Here is a 13449-nt window from a genome sequence, read left to right on the forward strand (position 1 = left end):
AGGAAAATAAGCTTTAACAAACTTTAATAAAATAAACGATGGGGGAAACAAACTAAGGCGCAGGCTAACACAGGAACAACCAAGTAACAAAGTAGACAAAATGACAAACTCATAGAACAGGAACTTAAATACACTTGATAATTAAGAGCAGGTGGAGGAGTAATCAATTAACTAAACAAGACCAGGAAAATGACCAAATAAGGAAACAGGAACTAAGGCTGGGGGTAAAACACGGAACACAAAGTCCAGAATCCTGACAAAGAGCCTCTGTTACTAATTTGAAACATCATTTTAGAACTTGTAATGAAGCTGCATCATTAAAAGCTTAGAAACATTACTAATATAACAATACAACTGTATAACAGTATTGATATTGAACTTGTTGAATTGTCGTTCATTTTTTTTGAGTACAAATGATAAAATCATCTAATGTGCTATTGTTTTGTCTATTGTTGCAGCCCCAGAACTGTTCCAGTCGTTCGAGGGAACACACCCAGGTTACTCTTTCGCAGTGGACTGGTGGTCTCTAGGGATCACTGCATATGAGCTTATCCGTGGACAGGTGAGGCTCTCTCAACCATCTGATCTGAGATCAGCAATTCAGAATGAGTTATATTAGCTAAGATTAGTCCCACTAACCCTGCTGGAGAGAATCAAACTGAACAACAACTAGACATTTCATTGACTGTTGGTTTGACTCTGTAGAGGCCGTACATTATGCGCGCCAACACACCAGCCAATGAGATCCTGCAGACTTTCCACAAAGCGCACCCCTGTTACCCTGCGGCCTGGTCTACGGGGATCAAATCACTCTTACAGAAGGTAACATTAATCATGTGAACGGCGCTGTAGTCATGCTTTATTTATTTGATAATTGCAGTTGCGTTTGGTATCAATAATGATCTAGTACCGTATGAAGCATGACGTGTGTTTGCTTCGGTTGTCAGCTGTTGTGTGTCGATGCTCAGAAGAGGATTTCCAGTCTCTCGGAGCTCCAGGACTTGGAATACCTCTCTGATGTCAATTGGGATGCTGTACTCAGCAAACAAATCCCACCTGGCTTCCTCCCTAATGTAAGTATAACACACACACACACACACACACTTCAAATAAACAGACATGCACATGCACATATTTCAGATACGAATGATTTGAACAAATACTTATGTAAATATCTTGTATAGATCCATTTAATTAATACAACTAAGATTGTGCACTGTTCATGTTAACTACTTAGAATAACAGACTATATATAGTGTAATAACGGCATTAATAACACTTTATAAAAAATACCAAAAAGTCAAATGTTCATAATAATAAAGACATTTAAAAAAAAAATTATGGAGTAATTTAACAGTGTTCTGCTTACAGAACCAGAGCGCATTTGCAGATGCGGCTCGTTTAATTTACGCTACACTTGGCAAACCACGCACAGATTTATGATGATTGGTCTGGACTGAGAGGTTTTCATGCAATGAATCTTGTGTCTATCAGTTAAACTCTACAAAAACGTACATTTAGAAGCCTTTTGATGTGCTTTTGAACATTTCTGTTTGGTTGTGGTGGTGGTTCTCGGTTCAGCCTGTCCTGCGCAAGCATTATTTATGCCGTTTGAAAAGCACTGTAAAAATGTTGAATTCCTAAATTGGCTGTAAGATCTCAGAAAAGCTCTGGCACTGTTTTAACCACTTACTTGAATATTTTGCAGTCTGTGTGTATCGAATCTGATGACGTTCAGATGTTTTAAAGCATGACTTCACTGTCTGAACACTGTACTGTCTCATGTTAATACAGTATATTTTAGGATTTTGAGTGTTTAAATATAAATACTTTTTAACTAAATAGTAACAGGAAGAGTGGCCCTGTGAAACTGTACACCTAAGTATACTTTTAGCACACAAAAGAATAAATAATATACTATATATATATATATATTTAAATGTAATATTTTCAGAGACTTAACGACTGGTTATTTGTAATAAAATGAAAAAGTATTGAACTTTATATTGATATGAAACGCAATCTTGCTGATATTTACAGTATTTTTTTATATATAATTTCATAATAACTACATTTTGTCTTTGAAATATGGTTAAAGTGTACTGCTGAATGTACTGACAAGCACTTATGGTAAACAAAAAAACATTTCTATTGAAACTTGTGTGTCATGCATTTAAATGTATTTGTAATTACACAATGATGAAGCTGTAATTTAGTACGTTTCAAATATATTCATTTTTATGGCAAAAACTTTTAGGATATTAAGTAAAGATCGTGTTCCATTAAGATATTTAGTAAATTTCCTAACTTAAATATATCAAAACTTAATTTTTGATTAGTAATATGCATTGTTATCAGCTTCATTTGGATAACTTTAAAGGCAATTTTCTCAATATTTAGATTTTTTTGCACCCTCAGATTCCAGATTTTCAAATAGCTGTATCTCAAACAAATATTGTCCTATTCTAACAAACCATGCAAATATGGAAAGCCTGTTTATTCAGCTTTCAGATGATTTATAAATCTCGATTTCAAAAAATTTACCTGTATGATTGGTTTTGTGGTCCAGGTTCACATATATATGAAAAGTGTCATGAAAGTGTACTGTTTTTATATACTGCAAGTACAGTTTACTTTTAAGATTTACAGTAAAGTACATTATCAGTAGAATTAATCATCCTTTTTCACAAGGGTGTAACTGCAGTAACGAAATAGTGCTTGCCAATAAATGTTAATTTGTTCATGGGCACATTGTGCAGTTTATAAATGAGTGTTTGCACGATGGCAGAGGCGACGACTGAACTGCGACCCCACATTTGAGCTGGAGGAAATGATCCTGGAATCCAAACCGCTGCATAAGAAGAAGAAGAGGCTGGCGAGGAAGACGAGGGAGAGCGGCTCAGATGGATCTCCTCAGGTAGAATCTCATTATTATTACTTTAGAACATAACGTTCACAACACACAAAAAAAAAAAAACTGACAAGGTTCAGTTACACTTGTTAACACCGTCCGGCACGAGGTTACGCAACAAGACAAAACAATCGAAGTTCTGTTTATTACATTACCATGTTACCCTTGAGTTTTCCTGCAGTCACTCTCTTCTTTGTTTGTCAGTATGAGTCATTACTCTGAAGGATTTGCGCAATGGGAGATAAGAATCGTTGACCTTTAGAAACATTAACTTTTTTGTTTCGCAGAGTGATTTAATTACTCACTGATCTTTTGTTGTTTTGAATAGTTTTTTTGTGTTTGTTTTGTTTTTGGATTAAGATGAGATATGATACACACTCGGAAACTGGGCTGGAAAAAATTAAACATCAACAACTATGCAAGATTTACAAGAAGACAAAAATATGACCCTTGTAAGAAAGAAGTGCACCTAATTGTTTTTAATGTGCACTTGTAGTTCAAATCTTCAAATCTTAAAAGTATATTTTTAAAAAACTGTACTTACAAATAATATGAATGAAAAAGGCCACTTAAGTGTACTTAAAGAGACACTTTCATGACTCTCTTAATTGCTTTTAAAAAGTGCATTTTAAAATAATGTAAAATAAAAGCTTTAAAGTATTTTTAAATGATGAAGTTTTAATCTTTTGTTGTGCTTTAAAGAAGTACACAACTGTAGAGTATTATTCAATTTTGCATTTAAGTTTCTGTTAGCCATTGACTTTGCCCCACAGTATTTCCCCCCCATACAATGGAAGTCAATGCCTACCATCAATTGTCTGGTTATGAGAATTCTTCAAAATATCTTTTCTTTTTATAAAAAACTCATACAGGTTTGGAACAAATGAGTAAATAATGTACATTTTCATTTTTTAGGTGAACTGTCCATTTAAGTTCAACTAATATAAATTTAAATGAAGTTCCAAACGTAGGTTTGGGAGGAGCCTAATCGTTCAGTCCTGTCCATCATTACGAGCTTATATAAGCAGCTCTCATTGCACCATCCTAACCTCAGTTCCTCTGGCATCCCTCCACCTCCCCTTCTCCTCCTCTATTTCTGTTATTCTCCCTCTACACTGTAAAAAACAAAAAACACAATTTGTTGAGTCAGCTTAAAATAATTTGTTACCCTGCTGCCTTAAAATTTTAAGTTCAGTCAACTAAAATAAGGTTATTCAACTTGAAATGTTAAGTTGTACTAAGTAACAACTTAACAGATGGGTGAGTAACCCAGCTGCCTTAAAATTTTAAGTTGATTCAATTCATATCTAAGCTGTCACTTAGTATAATTTAACATTTCAAGTTGAATAAACATTTTTTGAGTTGACTGAACTTAAAATTTTAAGGCAGCCAGGTTACAAATAATTTTAAGTTGACTCAACAAATTGTTTTTACAGTGTAGGTAATATCGCAATGGGGGGTTGAACTCTGCGCTCAAGCCGAGCCTCGAGTTCGAGCCTCCATTAAGGACAGCAAGCAAAGTTTGTTTACCATTGCCCATCAGGACTGGATGGGTGGGCAAACTCATGAATCATTGTAAACAACATGCAATTAAATGTCAGAAAACATTACATTCAGTTCACACCTATTTTTTAAAGTACAGCTTTTTTTCTGTAATACATATACTGTTTTTAAACGTATTCACAGAATGAAAGATAGATACTGTGGGGGTTGGAGTTTGTGTTGTACGTGCAGATTTTCTGAAGCAGTGGGGATCAATAAAGTCTGACCAGTCCTGCCCTGTAGAGTATCTGCTCCTGACTCTGTTTCTCTCAGACTTACTCCCACTAACTCCATCTGTCCTGACTGCCTCTCAGTTTTCTCTTCCCACTGAAGTTTGTAATGTATGGAGAGATGAGCTCAATCCAATCACAGATAAATGCAGCGGAAAATTGAACTCTTGTTGTGAGAACAAAATAAAGAGAAGCATCCCACAGTGACTCCCTCTCTTCCTAGAGTTCACTCGCTGTTCAGAGAAAAGTCTCGTCTGTATCTTCAGTACTTATTATTAGGAATGGCACATATTTACAACCAGTGTAAGGAAAATTACTTTGAATTACAATATTGCATTACTCCCTAAAAACTAATTGCATTACTTAGGCTACGTTCACACTGCAGGCAAATGTGGCCCAAATCCAATTTTTTTTGCTCACATGTGACTCAGATCTGTTTTTCTCATGTCAGTGTAAACAGCACAAACCACATGGAATCTGATCTTTTCAATTCCAACTTGTGCCACTTCCATATGTGATACTAAATCCGATACAGGTCAGATGTTTTGCAATGCAACCGCAATGTGAAGTCATATCGGAATTCATGCAAGTTTTACATCACTCTAAATCAATATTTGTCATGATTTCACAGACATGCGAGTCACTTCAAAGACTTTACATACCCATAGTTATCAAAACAGTTGCAAAAGATAATCAGTGGAAGTGCGATGTGTCAGAACTCTGAAGTATTACAGTGACAACTCTACCTACAAGCAAAAGATGAGGGCTTGTGTCAGTTGTGACATCATTGTCTTTATTTATCATATTGCCTGTGCATTACTATACTGGATTCTGCAGCAAATCACACTATAAATAAACGCATAATCGATTTATGTCCTCAGTGTTTACTTCCGTATGACAGCGCACTGTGCAAGTGTTGCCAAATCCACAGCTTCCCTGCGGAATTGGACTACTTTTTGCACTGTTGCCGCATTGTTTTTCAACTCCATGGGTTGAAGCGACCCCACTAACGTGATATTTACCTCACAGAATGCGACTAGTTTTGGACTAGTTTTGAGAAGCGGATTTTATTGTGAAAACCTGGCAACCCTATTTGTTTTTGTTTGTTTGTTTTGTGTGTGTGATTCCATTCAGAACCATGATCTGTTCACACTGAGGCCCTGTTTACACTAGTGCGATCCTCGTCTACACTACCATTTTCACTGCATTTCTTAAACGATCTCCGTCTACACTACACAACCGAAAACGCATGTCATATGACCTTTCATGCAGGTACAACCACAGGTATGTATAGGTAGATTCCCTGTTATTTAGATGGCAGACGCGTCTACATGCTTGGAGCGTTTGAATGATGCATCTACCTATACATGTCTATGGGCACAACAAAGAGCATCACGTTATTGTTTACACGGTCTTCAAGGATACGCAGAGAATGTGGGCAGCCACACCATCGTTTTCAAAAGTCTACGTTTTGGTCCGTTTACACTGAAACGCAACCCCGGAGTTTTCAAACTAAACCGGGGTTTGCAGCATTTCTAAAAGTCTCAGTTTTCGAGAGTCGAAAACACTGGAGTGGCATAAACGACAGGTGTAACCGTAGCAAAAATGATGTGTTTTAAAATGAAAACGCATTAGTTTAGACGCAGCCTGAAAATCTATTATTGCCCACATTTTAAAAAACTATGTGAACAGCTATACAAAAAAAAAAAAAAATGGATCTGTGCAAAAATCGGATTTGAGCACAAAGGCTTACAGTGTGAACATAGCCTTCTGGCTCGTATCCACTGAGCAGTACAGTTCAATACAGTACAGTTCAGTATGCAATTATGTCAGTTTCCATTGTCAAAAGTTGTGAACCGTACTGTACCACTTTTTGGTACCCTTCTGTTGGGGTACCTAGCACAGCAAATGGTACCAAAAGGCTGGAGCTAAACTCAAATCTAACAGACAATCATTGGTCTCATGAATCTATCATTTGTTCCTGGTCATATCGTTTTGGCTAAGCACAAAGTTATGTTTAACTGTATATATTTATTTTGAACTTTACCGTAGTACTGCGCTGACTTTGTAGCATACGTTTGACTGAACTGTTTGCTTTTGTCTTTACTTCCTCTTATATAAGCCTCTTATACTTTGTACTTATACTTTTATAATGGCTATTATTGTTCATTAAAACTGACATTTAACAAAAGGAGGCAGAATTGTGCTTATTGTCGTGTTTTATCGTCGATCGCTACTTTCATACACCACGCCCATCAAGTAAGACTCCTGTTGGCGGTGGAAACGCAAGCTGGATCAGGACGTTTGGTCCCCAAATTGTACCGTACTGTACTGAAATGACCCGTACCGCTCGGTGGAAACAAGCAATTTGTTACTTTTTATGGAAATTAATGCATTATGTTACTTTTGCGTTATTTCTTCTCATCTGGCCTGGACTTGCTTGTTTGATTTTAATATAAAAAGTTCTGTTTTTGGCAAATGTAAAAGTGCTTTCACATCAAAAGTGACATGAATAAGCCTCAGGCTGAAGGAAATGTAAATTCACGTCTGTACAGTAGACACAGGAGAAGAAAGTTTAACATTCTTCAGCAATAAAAAAAAAAGTGAAACGCACATGTTGTGTTTATATATATTTCGTATGGTTGAATTGGATAATTGAAGGTCAGCAGCAAAGACTAAATAAATGAGATTAGTTACGTAAAGGATATTTACAGGTTTGCAATAATTGTGTTACTTTACTAGTTACTTGAAAATGTAATCTGATTACTTGTGCTGTGTTGCCCCCAACACTGGTTCTCTAAAACTAATGTCAAAACTCAATGCTTAAAACGTTAGTTCACCCAAAACGACAAAGCTGCTGTTATCTGTTAATCCTCATTCCAAAAACCTGTATGTATTTTTTTCTTGTATGGAACATGACATACTGTATGTTCAGCAGCTTGTGACTGAATTTGAAAGAGCTTTTTATTGGATGGAGTGTAAAGGAGGCCTCTGCTGGATTGTAGCATGCTAAGCATCAGTCACGCTTACTCGAGGAAATCCCTGCGCTGGTGGAGTTGCGTGGCTGGGCTTTCTGGAGTAAGCACTAAACACTCGACACCTGCTGACGCCTCATCACACCCAAACTCATGACTGCACACATTTACACAGGGAGCAGCTCTTGTCGTTTTGCTTTGCAGCACACATTTTGTGTTACATTAGAGACATTTATGGCCCTCTAATGCTCAATTCGGGCTAGTCTGGAGTAGACAGACTTTTAACTATCAGCCTAAATCTAGTACACATTGCAGCTTATTCTTATTCTGGCCAAAAAAAAAAAACATCCACTTAAAAAAGAATGATCTGGATGACGAATCATAGTTTGTTTTTACTTAGCTTTTACGGTCATGCTTGGTCCAAGTAACCCAAGTAACAAGTTTGATAATGGAAGTGCATTGGAATTACTGAATGCTTGCGTACCTACATATACTCATATACAGCTGTACCACACACCTCCTGACAAAAGGAAAAGCTCTGCATGATGCATGACTGACTTCTGTTTTTTTTTTTTTTTTTACTGTCATGAAGTGCTGTCAATGTGAATGCTCCTGAAGGCTTCTTTCTGCTGTCCTGTCTGCCTGTCTGACACCCTGCTGTTGTAGCACCTGTAGTCAGCGACAAATCTGCAAGACAGCTATAGTGCAATAGGGCAAACTCATCGTCTGCAAGCTTCAGTCAAACTGACAATGCTTCTCTGACTGCATCGACCTGACAAAACAAGCTTTAAAACAAGCTAAGAAGGTTAAAAATCCCCCCAAAAAAAAATCTTATTTGAATGTTAATAAATTCTTAAGTAAGTAGCACGGGTATATTTGTAGCAATAGCCAACAATACATTGTTTGGGTCAAAATTATTTTTTTGTTTTTTGTTTTTTGGTTTTTTTTTTATGCCAGAAATCATTAGGATATTAAGATCATGTTCCATGAAGATATTTTGTCAATTTCCTACCGTAAATATATATAAAAACTTAATTTTTGATTAGTAATATGCATTTCTAAGAACTTCATTTGGACAACTTTAAAGGCGATTTTCTCAATATTTTGATTTTGTTGAACCCTCAGATTCCAGATTTTCAAATAGTTGTATCTCGGCCAAATATTGTCCTATCCTAACAAACCATACATCAATGGAAAACTTATTTATTTGGATTTCAGATTATGTATAAATCTCAATTTTACAAAAACTGACTCTTACGACTGGTTTTGTGGTCCAGGGTCACATATCAACTCCTACAGTGAATATGAATCTCTAGAATGAATATTGCATATTCATAGAAAAGAAATTGCTATTTGAGAACAATCACTTTATCCTGAAATCTAAACGACTAAAATCCTCATGTAATTTCACTGGTTGTAAAAAATGTGTGAACCCTGAAACACATTAAGTTCTTGACAGGCCTGGAATGATGGAATTGTTTTCATGTTTACAGTTATATTTCTGTCATGACAACTCTGTGAGAGATTAGCACGGTGACATTACGTGCAGCTGAAATCATGGCGCACATTTAGCATGGCTAATGAAAATACCCCTTTGAAAATAAATAATTGAGGCTGCGCAGCTAAATGTGGCGAACTCCGGTTAAAAGTATATACAGTGCGAACGATTATTTCACTTGAATCTGTTCTCATATCAGTGACTCAGTCGGCCTCACTTTACCTCACAACAAATGCATACAATAGGCCGCTTGATGCTGTAGGTGTAAATGCATTTGCGTAACCACTGCTGCTTACATGTTCATCGAATGCAAGACTGTTAAACATGACGCTAAGTTTAAAACTTGTTTATGATTGTTAATTTAGGAGTTATTAAGGCAGACCACGCAATATGCACACTGATATGAAGTGAAATAGCGTTCACATATCTTTGAAATTGATTGATCCAAACCGCCAAAGCAAATGCTGGTCAAGTATTTGAAAGTTGAGACCCAACTTCATTGGCTGCTGATGCGACAGAGACCAATCAGCTGCGCCATCTAGAGTTTCATGACAGAGCTTTGAATTTATTATTTGTGACCCTGGACCACAAAAGCAGTCTTAACTAGCACAGGTATATTTGTAGCAATAGCCAAAAATACATTGTATGGGTCAAAATTATTGATTTTTCTTTTATGCCAAATATCATTATTATGGAAAAATCGTGTTCCATGAAAATATTTTGTAAATGTCCTATTTATTCTTATTTATTCAGTCTTAAGCCACTAGTATTTTCATCAGCTAAAAATGGTTTAAAGTCAGTTAAAGTCGGTCTGTTGCTGAGGTGTGTCAGTAAGAAATATCAGTTTACATTTCTAAACATTCATTTTGCCATTAATTATAATAATCCAGTGAGATTTTTGTGTGGAGCACAGGCTGTTGTCAGACTCCTTGTGCAAACAGAGATGTGATCTCTCCATCATTCAATCAAGTCTGTCTTAAGAAACAGAAAAAACGGAGACAGACTAAATCCAGAAGAACTGTGGCAACATCTCCAAGATGCTTTAAGAGACCTATACCTACAAAGCTACAGTACTGTTAACATTTTTAGGCAGTTAGGCACAGAAAATGAGGATGCTGTCAAAAACAATGTCATAAATAGATTTTCTTTATCAATGAACTTCTATTAACTAAAATAAATCAGCATTTGATGTGACCATCCTTTGCGTTTACAGCAGCTTTTGCCCTATGTGCACTTGTGCAGAGTTTTTCAGGTAGCTTTGCAGGTAGGTCTCTTGAAGCATCTTGGAGATGTTGAAACAGTTCTTCTGGATTTAGTCTGTCTCAGTTTCTTCATGCCATTCCAGAGACAGACTGGATGATGATGAGATCAGACGTCTGTGTGGAGCACTGGCTGTTGTCAGACTGCCTGTGCAAACAAAAATCTCACTAGATTATTACAATTAATGGCAAACAGAATGTTTGGAAATGTAAACCCATATTTTTTTACTGACACACTACAGCAAAAGATAGAAATAACTGACTTTTTTAGCTGGTGAAAATACTAGTGACCTAAGACTTTTGCACAGTACTGTATAAATATTGAAAAATTTTGTGGTCCAGGGTCACATTTGTACTTACTTTTTTTTAATATATTGCCACACTCCAAGTTTGGGTTTGGGGGAGAGATGCTGTCACAAATGTAACGATCCTTTCATTTAAATTAATTAAACAATGAATTTAAAGAGAAACAAAGATAATAAAAGAACTTGAACCTATGGTGAATGCATTCGAATCAACCCAAAAATAATGTTTTTATTTCATTCACTTTTTATTTTATTCGCATATACTCTTATTCGTATGCCTAATATGCCTAAACAGCTCTGTTAATGTTTCTTGTCACATTCAGTTACGAATAATATTACACTGATTACATAAATGACAGAAATTTAATAAAAAAAAAAAAAAAAACAGTTGCCATATGTTAAATGTTTTGCTATTATTGCTTACCTCATATTATTTCATCGTTAAACTCCGCCTTCTTTGGTTTGATTGGCCATCTCAATCATTTTGACATTGATGAGCGCTTCCGAAGCTGAAAAAAATGTTCACATTCCATTATCAGAGGGGCAGTTTGTCCCCTTGAGTGTGCTGGTTACGACTACACTTATTTCACAAGACATTCACCTAGTAGTAGTATTTAATGTGAAAATTAAAATTCTTTTATTTTGATTATACAGAATGGGCAACTGCAGCAGCGCCTAGAGACGGTCCAAAGAGATTTCATTGTCTTCAACAGAGAAAAGTAAGAAATATTTTGACAGTTTAATATATATAATTTGTTTTTATTTTTGAGTTTTCCATTTTAATTTTAGGTCAACTATTAGTCATTTTATGGCGTTTCTGTGATTTTCATCAGAATATTTTGTCTGTATATTTGTGTTCATTTTCATTTCAGTTTTTAGTTGTAGTTAACTGCAGTAACCTTGACTTAGGATAACAACAGCATATTTTAACACTGAAGCTTTTGTATGACCAGAGTTGTTGTCGTTTCTCTGTTTTGGAGGTTGAGGAAAACCAAAGCAGACGCTGAGACTAACAATCTCAATGCAGAAGAAACGAACAAAGCCATTCAGGATGGACAGAACAACAACGTCCAGCATTGTTTACCAGGTTAACATCTGGACACACTACAGCGTTCCTCCTCCTTTCACGGGAAGCTAACGGCGGATCAGATGCCCCGTTGCAGCCATGGACCCCAGCAAATGCATGAGAAAATCCACACGGGGAGACTGGAACATCACGGATTCTGGATGGACGCATCAACCCGGCGTGACCCTCATGCCCTGCATTAACTCAACAACTGACGGCGTACGCTGGTTTACAGTGACGGGCTGACTACACAATCACACATATAAAGAAATAACTGAATGATGATGCTCTCTGCACCTGGCTATGAAATGTGTGCCTTACTACTTAATGGATTTCTCTAATGCGTCTGGAGGCACGTGAAGATTTACTGCTGTCTGATTCAGCGAGTGATCAGATTCTAGCCGTTCGCCATGATTTATAAAGCTGCTCAAATGCAGAGGACAGAATGCACAGATCCTCATTTCACCTCATTATGCCTCTGCGATTCATTCAGATGATGTAAATGTGAACTTTACCGAGCTGCAGAATATTGTCATTCATGCCACTGAGAGCATTTATTTGTCCTTTCTGGTTCTTTTTTGGAGATTCATTGCCAGATACTATTGCGCTGATGAATAAGATATTGATCACACTGTACAGACAAAATAATAATAAAATAATTTATTAGCATCATCTGACAAGTCTGACTAAGGTTTGCATAGCCTAGGAATATTCACACAATGTCTCATAGATTCATGACGTAAATTAAAAAGCTTTTCATCTGAAGCTTCACACTGTATAAAAAACAAATCTGTAAAAATAGGGCCTAATATACTGTGTTAATATGAGGTTTTTTATTTATTTTCACAGGTGTTTTACCTGTGTTTTAAATATACATTGCATTATTTATTGCGGCTAAAGAAATGTCCATAAACGTAAATGATAATGTCATGGCAGTACCTTTTCCAAAGCTTTTTCTTACAGTGCAGCTGTTTTTTTGTTTGTTTTTTTTTTTTGTTTTTTTTTTAAGTTTGCTGGAAAAATACAACAATGAATCAATATCGCCATCTAGTGGTCGGATGAATATTAAACATACAGACTTGTTAAAGAACAATAATTATGATAAATATAATTTTTTTAAAAAAGCCATAGGACTGGAACGCAATTTTTGTTGTTTGTAAATTGCTGTTGTTGTTGTTGTTATTATCTAATTTAGAGGGCTTTTTAATATTTAGGATGTTATATGTAAAACATCAAATTAAACTAAATGTAAAGTTTATTTCACATTCTTTATATTATTATTATTAGTATTATGGATTATACAGCTAATTGCATTTGACAGTCTAACAGAACCATTAGCATTTTTCCCAAAATCATGCATTACACAAATGCAGAATGTGACTTTCTCATTTATTTTGGGGGTTTGAGAGCTGCATGAAAACCCCGTCATGTATTTACTTTTTAACAAGAATAACTTCAAGAGATGTTTCCCTCATTCACATGAGTTTGGATCTTCTGTGTGGATCATTTGACCTGTCTGATTCTGACTCTGATATTCAGATATGTATCTGTAACATTTTTTAATTTCCTCAAATGATTAGCAGATGTTATAATTTTATGTCTGTGTATGTTTTGTAGTTCTGATTTCCCTGTACCGTGAGGTGATAAATACATAGAGCAGCTG

The 13449-nt window shown here is 35.9% G+C and overlaps 1 protein-coding gene across 2 annotated transcripts in view; it reads left to right on the forward strand.

The window, feature by feature from the left end:
* The window catches only part of stk32a (serine/threonine kinase 32A), a 53530-nt gene extending 40149 nt beyond the window's left edge, over positions 1-13381 (forward strand). Inside the window, exons 8-13 of one of the 2 annotated variants that reach the window (XM_051093126.1) lie at positions 459-562; positions 706-822; positions 948-1073; positions 2789-2917; positions 11375-11439; positions 11698-13381. In XM_051093126.1, coding sequence (XP_050949083.1) covers positions 459-562; positions 706-822; positions 948-1073; positions 2789-2917; positions 11375-11439; positions 11698-11812 — 656 coding nt within the window. In that variant the 3' untranslated portion in view covers positions 11813-13381. The remainder of the gene's footprint in view (positions 1-458; positions 563-705; positions 823-947; positions 1074-2788; positions 2918-11374; positions 11440-11697) is intronic. The other variant, XM_051093127.1, reaches the window with a different exon arrangement.
* Positions 13382-13449: the final 68 nt, after the last annotated feature.

Source organism: Labeo rohita, chromosome 21, assembly GCF_022985175.1.
Source record: "Labeo rohita strain BAU-BD-2019 chromosome 21, IGBB_LRoh.1.0, whole genome shotgun sequence".
NCBI classification, from domain to species: Eukaryota; Metazoa; Chordata; class Actinopteri; order Cypriniformes; family Cyprinidae; genus Labeo; species Labeo rohita.